General features: G+C 40.8%; 1 protein-coding gene across 3 annotated transcripts in view; it reads left to right on the top strand.

Annotated features, from left to right (window-relative positions):
- Window positions 1–5,916: 5,916 nt before the first annotated feature.
- The window catches only part of FBXO25 (F-box protein 25), a 30,007-nt gene continuing 19,668 nt past the window's right edge, over window positions 5,917–16,255 (top strand). Inside the window, exons 1-2 of one of the 3 annotated variants that reach the window (XM_038176806.2) lie at window positions 5,917–6,067; window positions 10,316–10,459. In XM_038176806.2, the coding sequence (XP_038032734.1) occupies window positions 10,323–10,459 (137 nt within the window). In that variant the 5' untranslated portion in view covers window positions 5,917–6,067; window positions 10,316–10,322. Of the gene's footprint in view, window positions 6,068–9,996; window positions 10,130–10,315; window positions 10,460–16,255 lie in introns of those variants that run through there. The other 2 variants (XM_072036389.1, XM_021267371.4) reach the window with 2 other exon arrangements.

Genomic DNA, 16,255 nt, shown 5'->3' with positions numbered 1-16,255 from the left:
AACTGCCAGTATGTTTGAGATTGCTTACTGTCTGCACAACCCTATTTATCAAGTCCAGCCAAGCCAGTGAGCATCTAGTTTCTCTAAAAGCTCTCTAGTATCTTTATCTTTTTCTGTCTCTGTTTTCCTATGGAAGCCTACCCTTTGCAGCTAGCAGTTCTGCTAGCTATCTCCTTTAGTTGAGCATTTCTGTAAACACCAATATCATGCTGTAGAACTGTAAAGCAGATTTTTTCTCACCTTTCCTGTTACTTCTGGTAGTTTTCATTCAGTTCCCAGCAGTCAGATTCACCTACAGCACATAGCCCCTTTCATATACTGATTAAGTTTCTCTTTAAAATTAATTAGGTAACTTTGTTCCAATTCTTCCTATGGGAAAGCCTGAGAGAGAGGAAAAGGAAGGAGAACCTCTCTCCTATACAGATTAGATGTCTTCACATTTCTAGATTAATTTTGTATCTATTTTAATTATGATAACATTGTCTTCAGTTTTGATTTGCTTCCTCCTTGAGCTGTATGTCCCTAGCTTTTGCAGCAGCAGACATTTTCTCTTATGAACACATTTGAAACCACTGATCTAAAACTAATTATTGGTTTTATGGATGCAGACAAACACAGAGAAAACAGTAAGCTAACAATACAGTTAGTCCCCTCCTAAAGCTTGTGTGGGCTTTTACGTTTGTATGGGTTTTTGTTGTTGTTGTTTTCTGAGTAAAGGCTTCATATAGAAGGTTAGAAAATCTCTCACCATCTTTCATTAGCACAAAAGCAATGAATCTCACTTTTATAAGTCATTTCTTACTAATTTCTAGAGCTTGAACTACCACAAAAAATATACCCCACACAGCAACTTTCTAAGCTGATTTATTTCCTCTCCTAGTTATCTCGCTTATATAAGCAAAGCTCATATTTTTTGAAAAATGAAAATTTCTCCTCAGAAACTCAGTTTTGATCCAACCTGTCATTGATCAAACAGTGTAATTTCCGGTGGTGTCCCAGTGCTTTCAATCAAAGTTTTGTCTCAAGATATGGTACATGCTGTTTTTTAGATTGTTTCTCTGGACTTTAGCTAAAATTGTATTCTTCATTGCAACACTGGAACTTTTATTTCTCCCTCAGTGTTGTTTGCCAGTAAACTGTTGACTTTTTTTTTTTTTTTTCCCAAAAAATAATTGCTAGTTTTCAAAACTCATTGCCCTATACTACATACTATTTCTGCCAATCAAAATGTTTTCACAATCAACTATAGGTTACTATATAATAAAACACCTTTCATATCAACATTTGACATCGACCATTGATTGGTGAATTTCTGCTAAAGAATAATTAATCTTTGAATGTAATCGTCACTAACCTGCTGAAAATTCCATAAATATGGATTCATTTTTTCACCAAGCTCACATGAGATGTTTCTTATTTACATTCCCTGGATCATGGGGAGCTGAGAACTGAGAGATATCCCAGGGCCAGAGGAAATGGGGAAGGCTCCAAGGTGGTGGCAAGGTTCCACCAGGTCACCAGGTCTGAGGTCAAGCCAGGAAGCCAGCCTGGTCCTGGTTCATCAGGTTTTGTGGCCAGACCAGGCTGCTCCCAGCCCTGAGCCTCTCTCTGCTGTCCTCAGAGGGAAGGGGGCTGCCCTGGGTTGTGTCACCTCTGAGCTGGTCCTGAGCCCCAGCAGCCAAGCCTCCAGGAAAGGGACACTCATGCATACATCTAGGCTTCCCCTAATACACCTAAATGTTATTTTCTCATAATGTGGGAGAGTAATAAATGTAAGGAGGGAAGAGCTGCAACACTACCTCTTGCTGTTGGCAGTATTGATGATAAATATTTAGAAGAAAAAAAAAGATGCCAGCCACAAAAGAGAGCTCTGAGGAACTGTATAATACAGTGGAAATCACACATTAAATAATAGTCAGGACAAGGAGGCCTTTGTCCAAGCTTTGCTGTTTTTTTACTAGTTGGAAGCTTTCCTGTAAAATGAAATTATAAGCAACTGACTCATTGGAAAAATTGTAACTGCTTGGATTATGTGTTCTTTTCCAGTTTTGGTTCACCTATGAAAGAGTATGACTTATGTCTTCATTATCATTATAAGCTCTCTTCTGCTGTCTAATCCTTTCATTGTATCTGCATCACTTTCCTCTTGTTAGCATTAAATGTTGCTAAGTAACTGAATCAGTCTGCAGTGCTCTTCGGCATAACTATTCTGTTCTTTAAAATAAGTATAGAGATCACTCAGCAAAATGAAAATGATTCTCCCAAAGGCAAGAAAGCCATTTGCATCTACAGCAACCCTCATTCTCAGACGATTTCTCAGAAAAAAATCTGAATCCATTAAACATGATGCATGTTTCCAAACCATGTGATTCAGGAAACATTAATGCAGATGAAAAATTGCTTCACCTTCTCCATGAGGTTATCCTAGGCCACCCTAAATAACACCATTTATTTTGCTTTTAATCAGGTAGGTCAGCTCTTACAAGCAAAATAACTTAAAATACTCTTGTTGTCTATGAGTACAATCTCATTTAGAGAACTCACATTTGCCGTGGCATATTAGATAGAAATAATAATTTAAGTAATTTTAATAAGAAAGAAATGGAAGAGACAGACTTTGCCATTTTATTTAGGTCCCTAATTTCATGTTAATGTGACAATGATCTAGAGGCCCTCATCTGTACTACTCATACGGACCTGCTACCAACTCCAGGCTAACCATCCAAGCTGCAAAAATAGAGACCCTCCGAGTTTAATGTAATTCTCCTTTTATCTCCCTCTAAAATAATCAAAAGCAATTACAGTCACGCTGCATACCAGTTTGTTCAATTTCCAGTACAAAAGGTTCAAACTGCTTTAGCATTAAATAAAACATAATAGAGAAGGTCCAGATGAGGTCTGTGGCACTAGAAAAGAAAAATTCACACAAAATTTTATGGAGATTGTCTGAAGCAGAATAGTATCAAAAAATATTAAATTATTCAAGAGTCTAGTTGCTCATTGTTGGTTAGAACTGTCTTAAAAGTTTCCAAGTTTAACTACATTATTTTTGTGTTTGAAATTCCCCCAAAATTAACAACATATTTTATTTCATACATTTTTAACTTAGACATGTACTACTTATATTTAAATATATATATATATATTTCTCAGTCTTGAACCTGAATACACTTGACATTTTTATAGGTAGAAGCTTGGACTCTACAACCTGATTACACTTGCAATAGAGAGGATGGTATAGCACCATGGGCAATAATCACTACATCTGCTTGTCAAATTAGCCCAAGATTTTGATACTTTGGAAGATAACCATGTATAAACAAAATCTTTAAGTTATAACAACTGATGTTGCACTAAATTAAAAATAAAATTTAAAAAAAATCCACATTGTTACAGCTCCCTCTAATGTATAATTAATATAACTATTCTGAAGCCAGCAGGGGAAATACAATAATTACAGATGGCAACTATGGCTTACAAATGACTCTTCTGCTACTAGTTGTATGTTTCTAAGTTCCTCTAGCCCTCAAAGGCTCTGCACAGCAACAGTGTTCACTGCTTGTCCAATCTTTACCTAAATCCTTCTCTTCTCCATGTTGAAGTTGTGTCAAATGGGATCAGAAGGTGCCAGGCTTCTGTATAGCAAAGCTTCCTTCTGCCATTTTCCCGTTCCTAGAATTTCTTTAGAGGTTGCCTCCCCATAGGAGGCAGCACCACCAAAGCTGCAAGGTAACCATTTTATACCATACTCATTTTATGGCTGCACTCCATACAACTCCTCGAGAGAAAATGGAGAAGGAACCTACAGACAGAAGGATATATGCTCCAGTAAGAAGGAATTTTCTAGATTGACATGCAAAAGAGCAAGAAAGATTCTTTCATGGGCTGGGCAAGCAATGTCCCATGTTATTGGTAGAGCAGTGTGGCTAAGACATGCATTTAGGACAGAATCATTTGGGCCAGTCAAGGCGAGGATGAGTGCAGGTACACTCAACTTGTCTTGCTGAGGGCTGCCAGCAGCAGCCAGTGATCTCAGCAAGAACCTAGGCTAGCAGAAATAAATAAGAGGTTGAGGAAATGAGAGAGGGGTGCGCGCAAGGCTGACAGTTATGAGTGCATGACCCCACAAAAGGCTCGAGACCAACATAAAACTCTCAGTATTGTCCTCACATTGGGAAACTCTTTAATGACTGCGTTCACCAAGGTGACGGTCAGGCTGACAGTGTGGACTATGTCCTTTTTCTGTGAGAAGCTGCTGCCTTTGCCATGGCTGTATTTGGCTCAAGATTACAGAGTCTTGAAAAAGACCTGACAAAAAAACCCTGGCTGACATAAGGTCCAGGTCTGTGCTGCTGGTAACGATGACTTCTATGATAGTTCTGGGACTTGACGTTTTTCCTTTGGGCAGTTTTTGAGAAGACAGGTGAGGAGAGACTGTGGGGAGCTGTGTATGCCTGGCATCCTGCGTTCCCTCTCTCTCGTGCCCTCTTCCCCTGTACCTGTCACTGTCCCATTCTCACCACTGTCATTTGTCACTGACAGTGTCAGCACGGCACCCATTTTGCTGGTGGAAAGGCAGCATCACTGATACAGGGGTCTGTGAGTGTATCTTAATGATGTATATACAAACACATCTGTATGTTCATACATGCATACATGTATGGTCTCATATTACATACATATATGTATGTATAAGAACCAGCTGTCTGATATGTAGGAATTACATTACGGCCAAATCATTTAACCAGCTAGGGAGCCACTTAGATGAATATCAAAACATCCAGTTTGAATAAAGAGAGACCAATCCTCTCTCCATACAGTAGTTTAATAAGTAAAAGTGACATCCTGAGGACATATTAAAATCAAACTCATCTCACAAAGAACTATTCATATGACTTTTTCCAGCTCACAGACAGAAAGGAAGCCCTTATAAATCATCCCAGTGTGCGCAAAAAAGCCGCAAGGGGATTAGGGGATGCTTCCACGTAGGAATAAGTGGCAGCAACCACACTATTGCAATTTTGTCAGTCCTAAACATTCAAAAAATTACAGGTTAACAATTTGTTCTACAGCACAAAATGATTGACATTTATTAAAACACAACTCTGATTTATTTATTTTTTAAAGGGGACATGGAGGCCCTGGAATGTGTCCAGGGAAGGGCTACAAAGCTGGCAAAGGGCCTGAAACATAAGTCCTATGAGGAGCAGCTGAAGGAATTGGAGTTGTTTAGTCTGGGGAAGAGGAAGCTCAAGGGAGACCTCATTGCTCTCTACAACTCCCTGAAAGGAAGGTGTGGGGAGCTGGGGGTCAGCCTCTTCTCACAGGAAACTAGTGACAGGACTAGAGGGAATGGCCTCAAGTTGCACCAGGGGAGGTTCAGGTTGGAAATGAGGAGACATTTCTGCTCAGAAAGAGCAGTCAGGCATTGGGACGGGTTGCCCAGGGAGGTGGTGGAGTCACCGTCCCTGGGGGTGTTTAAGGAGAGGTTGGATCTGGTGCTTGGGGACATGGCTTAATGGGTGACATTGGTATAGGGTGATGGACCAGATGATCTGATGAATCTTTTCGAACCTTTATGATTCTATACCTACTCCACATTCCTAGTGGGAATAATTACTGATTTCTAACTGAGAGCCCAAAACCTCACACAACCCCTAGTTCATGACCTAAAGCTTGCTCCCCACGTCCCCCGGTCCTTCTTTTAACAAGAAGCCCGGCGTTGGAGGCGCCTCCGCCCAGCTCCACAGAGCGCTGAGGGCACGGAGCTCCCCTGACAGGACGACCGTTGGGCGGCCGTTTACTGACCGTTGGGCCGCCATTACGCGGCCCCGCCCCCTTCCCCCCTCCCCCCTCCGACCAAAACATTGACACGTGCACCTCGCTCCCCCCTCCCTTTACGTGACGCGCGGCGGCTGACGTGACACCCCGCCCCACCAATGGAAAACGGCGCTGCCGGGTAGCAACAAGCGGCGGCAGCCAATCAGCGAGCCGGGGGGGCGGGGCCGCGCTACTTCCGGCAATAGCCCCACGGCCCGGGCCCGGCGGGGAGCGGCGGCGCTGCCAGGTAGGGACCGGGCGGTGCGGGGGGGGGGATTTTGGGGGCCTTTTCGTGCTTTTTTTGGGGCTTTTTGGGGTTTGTGGGGATTTTGGAGGTTCTCCTGAGGGGAAGGAGCGTTTACGGCCGCTGGGGAATGAGGCCTGGGGGCGGCGTGTGGGGGACCGGGAGGTGGGGTGAGGGGGGCTGAGGGGCCCAGCCGCGGGGGGCGGGCTGTGAGCTGAGGGGGGCGTCGGTGGGGGGGGGAGAGCAGGGAAAAACCCCCTGGGCTGGAGGCTGGCCGGCTCCTTGACCCGTGAGTCACAGGGCTGGTAGGGCTGGCTCCCAGCAGAACCGGTCAGCGCCTCCAGGAGCAGCTTCTGCGGGAGCCTGGGCTGCTGGGCAGGCACTGGGGCGGGCAGGGAGAGGTGGTTGGTCTGGGGGGGAGGCTGGGGAGCAAGAGGAGCCTGGACTGTGCCTGTCTTGGTGGTGGCAGTCTTGCTGCTGAGTATCAGGAATGGTTTGGGTCATAATTGTATGTTGCTAAGAATAAAGAAGCATACTCAGAAGACAACTTGTGTACAGTCATGGGTTATTAGCGTGTCTTGCTGCTATGCCTTCACAGTAGTGTTTGCTTTTGTGGTGAGCTGCCTACCCCACAGAAAGCAGCTTCCCTACAGGTGGATGAATGGCTGGAGCAGTCACTGTAATCTCAGGCTGCACTAACCCTGATATAGACAGGTTTCTGTGCTGTTCCTTCCGTGCTTCTTTCTGGTGGCTCTTATCTTCATAGTCCGTTTTTTATGTGCTCCTTAGGAAAATACATATGATGCAAAGCGTTCTTGTTTCCTTTTTAGGAGAAAGCTGAACCCAGGTGATATATTTTATTAAAGCCCATTTGTTAGGTAATGACCATAAAATCATGTAGGTTGGAAAAGATCTTCGGAATCAAGTCCAAATGCCAACCTCATCTATTGAGTCCCATTGCTAAGCTGTGTCCAGTTAAGTAAGACCTCACTTTTTCACTCAGTGAGGCTTCCTTCTCTTTTACACAGCATCAGATTGTTTTCTTCACAGTAGTTTTTTTGGGAAAATGAACAGGTTGCTCAGCAGCAAAGACAGAAGTCCTTTTGAGTGTTAAAGAACCCTGTCCCACTGCATTTTCCTCAAAATCGAAGTTTAGGGAGCTCTTCTTTTGTGGTAGTGATGGTTTTAACAAACTGTTATTAAATTACTTATTGCTGAAGGTGTGCTCCATGGTGTATGTAAACTGCTGAAAGCAAGCTCTGTTCTGAGAAGCCGCGTGCATGCTTCAATGCAATGCTGTACTGGGAAGCAAAGCTTGAGTGCAGGCAGAGCAAAGGCATGAATTTCTATTACACATACCCTGTGATCAGCTACTTCCTGAGGGCGATGTGTAGGAGAGACATTTAGGACTCCGTAGTTTCTAAAATGTGGTAATTTCTGAGCAATGATCAAGTGTACATTTCAGTCCTATAGGAAGCAAAGCAATGAGGTTTTCTGGTCCTACTTGTGTATGTGCTGTTACTAAAAGAATATGTTCTTTAAAAAGAACAGAAAAGAAAATGAACCTATTCTTGAAAAGAACAGGTTTGAGTCCAAGGTACTACTTCTCATGTAATTGTAGAATGGATTGGACTGGAAGGGACTGTAAAGATCAACTTGTTCCAACCCCCTGCTGTGGGTACAAGTCACTTCCTGGAGTTGCTACTCATGGGATACACTCTGAGTTTGTCCAGTAGCGAAAATATATCTTGGACTAAGAATATCTGTTTGGAGAAAAAATGAGGTCAACATGTACGAGCCTCACAGAGTTGCTGACTTTTGGTAATTTTCTCCCACAAATTCTTAAGTTAAAGTTTTAATGTGTGATTTTTCTAGTAGTGTTTTCTTTTTGTCTTTTTTCTTGTTGTCTTTTTTAAAAAGATAACATATTGAACATACATTTAGAAAAGCTATTCATATCTCTTTATGAAACTTGTCCGAAGTGCAGTTTTCCAGCATTTCTGTAGCAGACTTTGGGAGTCCATGTGTATACATGTACTTGCTGCTACCACTATTTTGAGGTGCTTAATGTCACTGCTTGCAAGAGGGATGATAGAGAACTCTTATTCTGTTGTTGATGGTCTTTCACTGCAAGGCTTCAGATTTCATTTTAAAGATCTGGAAAGTAGTCTGGTTTAGAGCTTTTAAGTATTGAGGTGTATTACTTTCAATGCCTCTGCGGCTCCACAGGAGGAAGTTACGCATCCTACTTGCACCACTGGCGTGATAGCTTGAAACCACTTATTTCTAAAGTTCAAGGATTTCTAAAGCACACTAAGATTGCTATCCTGTGAATTGTGATTGGCTTTGGGCTTCTGCTACTGCCAGCCACTGCAACAAAATATTCCAGGCTTTTGCTGGTGTTTTCAGGAAGCTTTACATCTATTGTTATTTTTGGAACTTACCCTGTTAACCTGTAACAATGCATGGTTCACCTTCATGCAAGTCATGTCTGAGTGTTTATTTCCTTTCCCAACAATTCTTTATTGATTCATAATATCAAGTATTCTTAAAAATGTTAACTTTTTAAAGTTAGCCCACTTAGCCTGTAATGTTCTCTATGAATTTGAATTTTCTATAGTTTTTAACTTTTGGGCTAATCAGGTGCATCTATAATAGTGCTTAATTCTTATAGCAAAACTGCTGACTAGTAGTAGCTCATGAGCTCTGTATCTTTAGACACGATTCAAAATTGTTTTTAGTCTCTTCCAGTCATTTGTTTTAATTTTCAGGTAAACTCTGCTGATTTTATTGGAAGAAAATATTATTCTGAATATTATTCTGAAATGCACTCATGAGCACCAACTACAAATTCTTGAAAAGATGAGATGCCTTGATTTCAGTCGCAATGAGGTGTTCTAAACAACTGTGAGAAAGGTCTGTTGTGAGGCATATCTCCTGGTAAGCAGTGAAAAGATTAGAAAAACAGATAGGCATGCATAGAGTTTGTGGTGGCTGGAGGAAAGGATGTGGTAAACTTGGGAAATGATTCCTGTCAGATTCAGAGGAAGGCTGGGTTGTGAATAGCAGGGGGACTTTCATCAGTGCTGAAGGCTAGACAGCAAGCTTTGTTTTCTGTGCTATGTTGTAGGATGTTTTAGTCTCATTTTTCTTTTAATTAAATAAAATAAAAATGATGCTCTTGGCTTGTATCTCTTCAGGCTTTTTAGCCTTCGGTGTATTACCCTGTGCTAATGTGTTGGACAGATGCTGGTCGAGAGTGCAAGTGGATATATAAATTCGGTGATGTTTAACTGATCTGGTCTAATATTCTTCAACTTGAAGCAATGTTTAGAAAACAGTTGCTTTGAATTAAGCTGTTGGTGTTGCATTAATGTATGTTTCAAATACAATAATGCTTTTCTCCCTGTACAGTCTGCACATGAAACCTCTGGTTAAAACAAAGCAGAATGTATACATGATGAATGAGAAGAAGAGAGGGCAAAAGCTGGCAAGCTTGGATTCTTTAAAGCATAGGGAATTGCTTTCTCCAAATTCTTGGCATTGATGTATTAAAAGTGATTTTCCCTTGTGAAAAAGGGTGACAGAGCACTGTAGAATGATACACTTGTGCTGTCCTGCATGCTGTTGGTAGCAAGTTCAGTAGTGAACTACTGATGTTATGTTGCAGTCTCCATTTGTGTGGGTTATCTAATAGCCTAGCTAGAGAGGTGATCCTCAAAAACAACTGAAAAAGTGTTTGGGGAAGATCCAAATTCCTTTACTGAAACGTAACTGTGTACAGTGTTACACTATCTCAGTGTTTGGAAGGCTTGTAGAAAAATAAGAAGAGTAACACTGATTTGGGCTTACCAGGTTTGAAAAACAGTCTGTTAGTTGAGTCTCAAACTGGTTATCTGTTTACATTCTGTAAGTGCTAATCTGCTCTGCAGTGGTCAGTCTTCCTTGGTTTGGTATCCGCCCTTTCCTGGACCACAGTGATTCTTCTGCTTTTTTATGAAAGAACTGTGAAACCTACTTTGATCTAATAAATAGCAAAGGACATTTCAGCAGGAATTTTCAGAGGTTAGAGAATCAAAAATGTACCTGGGATACCATTGAGCCTCTTAAGAGGATATTCTATAGGAAACCTTCTTCTTTTTCCTCATTACATTGTTGTTTGTTTTTTTTTTTTTAAGGTCAAAGAACTGAAATAAGTTTCATAGCTTTTGTTAACAGTTAAATCCTGCACGATCTTCTTGTTGCTTACAGAGAAACCATGCCTTTTTTGGGCCAAGACTGGAGATCCCCTGGATGGAGATGGGTTAAAACAGAAGATGGATGGAAACGATTTGAACCCTTCAGCCCTGCACTTGAGAACAAGAACAATCAGCTTAATGACATCAGTCACGCTGTGTAAGTTCTTAAATAACTCATGCAGAACCACATTTATTACTCATTTCAGAGCAGGTGGGAAGGCAAAGACTGACTTCTTCCATTCAGACTGATTGGGGCTGGTGATCTCTGCATGCATGAGAAGTGCACGAATGCAGCCATGTGCTTTGTATATTTAGGCAGAGACCCCTATGGAGACTGCCTATCTTTGGGCAACTCGTGGAATAGTGACAACTTTAGGCAGCCAGATCTCGCCCTATGTTTTGTGTTATTTTTCGTTTTAGTGATAAGTGTGAGTTGCGAACACAACAAGCATGTTGGAATGTTACCTGGAAACAAGTGAAACCTTTCTGGTGATTGTTGGATTAGGCCTATTTAGGGTACTTGCTCTAAATGCGTGACTAATGGTAGTTTAAAGCAATTCTCTAACATTGTATGATTATATGAGCCTCTGTAGAACGGGTGAGAAACGTACTAGGTAGCTTGGGAGTGAAGCAAAGTAATATTGATGGCAGATGCTCACAAACTGGTGTGATACAAATAGCTTAGTCCAGACAAATTCCTGCTTTGTTTCTTTGCCAAGAAGTAATTCTCAGGGTTAGCATTCTTGTTTATAAATTCCAGCTTAATGTGCTCATAATGAGAAAAGGGAACATTCAGTGTTTGCTGTTAGTCTAGTAAATGATAAAGAAACTGATCTGATTTAGAGGGAATTTACTGGCAAGCCAGGACTTGTTCTACTCATACACCTGTGTTTTCTAAATTTGAAACGAACCTCAAGGGAGTAATCAAGCAGTGAAGAATTATTAAGCTTATCTCAAACTACTGTTTTCTTCATGCCTTTACTTCTTGTGCTCATCTGCCACTGATAGTGGTTGTTTTTTTCCCATACAGTCTGGCCACTGTGGATAAGAAAAGCAATGTTTGTCTGCAAGGGTGTTCATAAAGCCTCCAACATAAGTTGCCTTAAATACTTCTGGAAAAATCTCTTCTTCTTTCATGTAGCTTTAATATAGTTGGAAAATGAAATCTAATTTAATTTTGATAGCTACTTGCAGTTACTAAATTATATTTTGTAGGTTGTTTTATGTCACGCTTGCCAAACAATATTCATTAAATGATTGGTTTTGTATTATTTTAAATGAGGACTCACTGTTCTGTTCCTAATTGGATGTTGATTTCTGTCTGTGCATGCACTTACATATGTCTGTATATATAACACAATCTTTTCTCCAGAGAGTGAGGTGAGACTGCATTTATTGCTTCTTCAAGCAAAAATGCTAGATTTTTTTTTCTTAGTGTTGAAAGAACAATTTGTAGAGTTCAAGGGTATTGCTGGAAATGGGTATTGCTGGTAACAGATTTAAACAAGTCTTGCTTGGAAAGATACAGGAGTCTTAAGTTCAGGATTAAAATAGGAACATTAATTTGAAGTGACTGGCCATGAAATGGTCTGGGTGAAAGAAATATTTTTGATGAGGTGTTGCGTGATCTGAATTTTGTAGGTTAGCTTCCCAACTTGTCAGAATCCCAAACTTGGGAACTACCCTAGCCTGTAACAGATGCCCTCATCATAGTGATTCCCTGGTTTCCAGTCTTCCGTGTCTCCTACTTTGTGCAGCCAAAGCACACCATATTCTGTAGCCCTATTTGTTCTGCTGTGTATTTAAGAATGTGTATTGTCCAAAATTAGACTGCAGAACGTGAGTTGGTACTTGGTGTAGTAGTGCTACTTCAGAGTAATTTCACCACAACTTGAAAGCTTTGGATCTGAGTTCACTTTTTGCTGCTGAACACTGAATGATGTATAATTGCCTAAAATAGAGAATTCAGGTTGGTAAGGACCTCTACAGGTCATTTGGTTCACACCTCCCAACTCAAAGCAGGACCAGCGGAGATGGCTTGAAGGGCCTTGTCCCCCTGGCCTTTGTTTCCAAGAATGGAGATTCCTTTCCAGGCTCCTGTTCCAACTTCCATTACTTTCACTGTAGTTTTTTATATTACTTTCCTATCTTTTAAATCTAATAGGAATTTCTCTTATTACAGATCATGGCCATTACTGCTTGACTTGTTAATATATACCTCCTCTAATGTTGCAGTCTAGTTCCCTTTTCTTTATACCCTCATAGTAGATACAGGCACGAATCGGGTTTCCTTCTTCCGCACCACCTGCTCTTAATACTGACCAAGCTTGTACTCCAATGCATCCTCATGTGTTGTTGTGCTCCAACAGTAATCATCTCAGTAACTGCCCACTGGACTTGTTCTAGTACATCAATCTTTATTGTATGAGGGAGTCCAAAAGTAGACAATATTCCAGACATGGTTTCTCAAGTGCCAAATGTGATGACCTCTTTTGCAGGGTATGGTCTTGCTAATGCAGCCCGGGGTGCCACTGCCTTTGTTCAGCACAAGGGCATGCTGCTGACCAGTGTTCAGCTTATCCAGTAGGACTTCAGCACTTTTTCTGCAAAGCTGTTTTCTGTCTTCTCTGTACCTAGCATATACTTGTGCATGGGGCTCTCTATCCCATGTGCAGGACTTCAGATTGAAATGGAGCAGCATACTGTGTCTTGTTGACTGAGTTCTCTGTACCATCTTAAACACTTGCTTCCAAATAGCTTATGTATATTGAATGGACACCTCAGCTTAGGATATCTGGTGCTGTGGTGTAGCACTGAGTAAGAATAAGACTTTATAGAATGCTTCCTTCCATGTGGAAGAAACATACAGTAAACATATATATGTATGTATCTGTCTCTTAAGATGTCATTTGAATAGGGATGATGGTGTATGCCAGTCCAGCTGTTCTTATAGGATTTTATTTTATTAATTAATATGTGCTGTTTTATTCACCAAAATACTCTGTAGAAGTTAATGCAGCGGTAGTAATAGTACTTGAGTATTCTATTCCAGTTAGAGCAGTTTTCCTTCAAAAAGAAATAAATTCAAGCTAAGTAGTTGACTTAAACCCTGTTTATTATTGCTTGTATTCTCTTCTGTGAGAGAAAGCGTGGATAGAGTTAATTGCCAGACTGTGTTCTATCTCTTCCAAATACCTCCTGTGCAGAAGTTAAAAAGATCTACTTACCAGCAGATTCAGAAAAAGCTTCCAGGCATGTAAGTAACTCTTACAAATTTAAGACAAATGTTTTCAGTAAAACAGAACTTTTCACCTTGTTCAATTAGTCGTCCAGTGCTTTGGTGAATCCAGCTGAGGAATTAGTCAAAAGCAGTGAACATCATGATGCTTGAATAAACATAACTTGTTATGCAGGGCCGATATAAATGGTTGGGGATAATGCGCAAATGTTACGCTTCAAATTATTCTGTTTATGAAACCTGATACAGAAAATGTGACCCCCAGTTTTGTAGCTCTCATTTAGATAAGTAAGGATATTGTTTAGGTGAAGAGAGTACTGTATTCATGGTATACGGTGGTGGGAAATGTGGCTGAGGCAGAGCTCATCCTACCTGGAGGAAGCATGTGGGCTGAATGCTGGCTGCAGCTATCTGCAGTTTATACCTATAAATTCTAGTACAGCTGTGTGTTCCCAGTGCCATATCACTGTGTCCTTGAAGCTTGGTAGGGAGAGAAAAACACAGCCTTACAGAATTGTATTTAAATACCTCTGAAGTGTAAAGCCCTCTTACATTTTCCTTTTGAGGTACAAGAAAGCGAATCCCTATGACAAGACTTTCATGACTATGCTATGCTTTTTTGTGTGTCAGGTCCATATGAACTTAACAGCTGGCCTGCCAGCCTGGGCATCTGTAGTCTCATCTCATTCACTAAAGTGCTATTAGTTCTGGACAGGAGGCCTCAGATTTGAATCTAATTTTAGATAATTTTGGCATTTGACAAATGTGTTGTAACACTGTTTGGTGCAGGCACTTAACTCAGGATTTTCTGTATGTGGTCAAGCTGTAAATGGCTTTGAGTGTTACCTGGAGGAACACTTAGTGTCCCTTTGTAGGTAATTGTGTGATGTTCATGAATTTCTTCCTCCACAAGAAAAGTGGATAAAGAGCAGTCAGTTTGGATCGTCCTGTCAAGCCTTCCAGCACTTTTACTGTCATGCCCAAAAGGTTATTTAAATACACCATTATGAAACTGCTGTTTTGAAAGAGCTGAAATTCTCACATGCTTTATTATTTATGTAGGGTATTGTAATCTTAAAGCATCTCTAGGACACCAGATGCTTTGCTTTTAGAAGCTATAGAACGAATTTTGTGAAAGGGCTTCATCAAGACAAGAACATAAGAGTAGCTGTAAATTGGCAATATTACGTATGTATTTAGATCCTTTCAGGTGCACTCAGACCTCATATGTGCTATTACAGTAAAAACATTCAAGTCATCTGTTATGCCATATGGCTCGTGTAGCACTTGATTCAGTTTCTTCTGTCTTAGCGTAACTGTAGTGTGGTGGCTGGGGAGGCAGGAGATGTTCTTGGTGAAGTGGCTTTGCTGATCAGCCAGCTCTTCAGACTTCTTAATGGAATTTTAAAAGTTGCTGGGGGTGTACCTGTAATTACCTTGTTCTTCCTAATAGCTGTGAGACCCTTGCTTTCTTTCTCAGTAAGACTGGAAGCATGTGAACCCCTTAAAGTTCATCAAGAATGGTGCTGATAGTACAGGTACATACCTTCCCCAAGCAGGGAAGGTCTCCGTATGGAGTACAGAGACCATAAGAAGATGAAGCCTAATATGAGAAAATCCTCAGATTGTCAATTTTTCTTGCTAAAATGACATGAATTCCCAGAATGTCTCAGGTGGATTTGGAAGTCAGACTAACATGCTCGAAATAGCTCTCTGTGATTCCTTGTGTTAATTAACTGTCCTCCTTAGGCTGCCTTGCTTTTGTGCCTGGTGCTCGAGGAAGTGTGTATTTGAGGGACTGGGAGGGGGAGAGCAGGCTATAAATAACTTCAGATACTTTAACTGCTCTGTGTCGCTTTCTAAGGAATCTTTCTCTCCAGGAACAAAAGAAGGAACCAGATTAACCTTCCTGTTCTGAAGCTGGCCTTCAGCAGTGCTGCCTGCCCTGCTTTGCTTGCTGCAAAATGGGAGTGGGTGTGTTTCTGTTCTGTTAGGTTGTATAATATCCTGTATCTTTGTAGCCTTATATCTGTTGCTAGGATCATAAAGCCAGAAGCTTTAATGGGGGACTGAGCTCTATTTCTGATTCTGTAACATCTTTTCACGTGGTATGTTGATATGGTCAATACACTAAAGCATAATTGTTCTAGTGACATTAAAAGGATTTCCTTCATGATGGGGTATAGCATGATATAATTCAAGTAACTTGTCAGTGCTGATGTTTCACTTCCATCAGTTGCCAGTGCCTTTTCTCTGAACTCTTTTTAGTGTTTTACTAGATGCAATGTTTGGCAATATTGCATAGAATATTGAAATTGTAAAGTCTTTCCTATGGTTTGAAAATGTCAAGGCATGAGCCAAGGCCCTCACCTTGGATTGAGTTCTACCTGAACACAGGTGGACTTTTTTTTTTTTCAGGGTTTAAACTAAAGATAAAAACAAATTCCTATTTTTGAGTGTTCTAAACTTACGTGTCTTCAGGCTGAGCTAGTATTTAGTGATTAGAGCAATTACATAAAAAGCTTTTTGTACGGTGGTGTTTAGTCATCATCCTTAAAAGATGATTCAGGCCTGAAAATTTTTAACTTTATTAAATAGTAGCAGTAGACTAATATGATTTGGGTTCTTTTGCCATTTAATGCTGAAGTGTGGGTTATTTTTGAATGAACCAGTGATCTTCATTTTTCATGTTCGGATTTTGCTGGTGCAATTTGA

This window comes from Anas platyrhynchos, chromosome 3, assembly GCF_047663525.1.
Source record: "Anas platyrhynchos isolate ZD024472 breed Pekin duck chromosome 3, IASCAAS_PekinDuck_T2T, whole genome shotgun sequence".
NCBI lineage: Eukaryota > Metazoa > Chordata > Aves > Anseriformes > Anatidae > Anas > Anas platyrhynchos.
The sequence above is the reverse complement of the archived record's forward strand: the minus strand, read 5'-3'. Positions and strand labels throughout refer to the sequence as shown.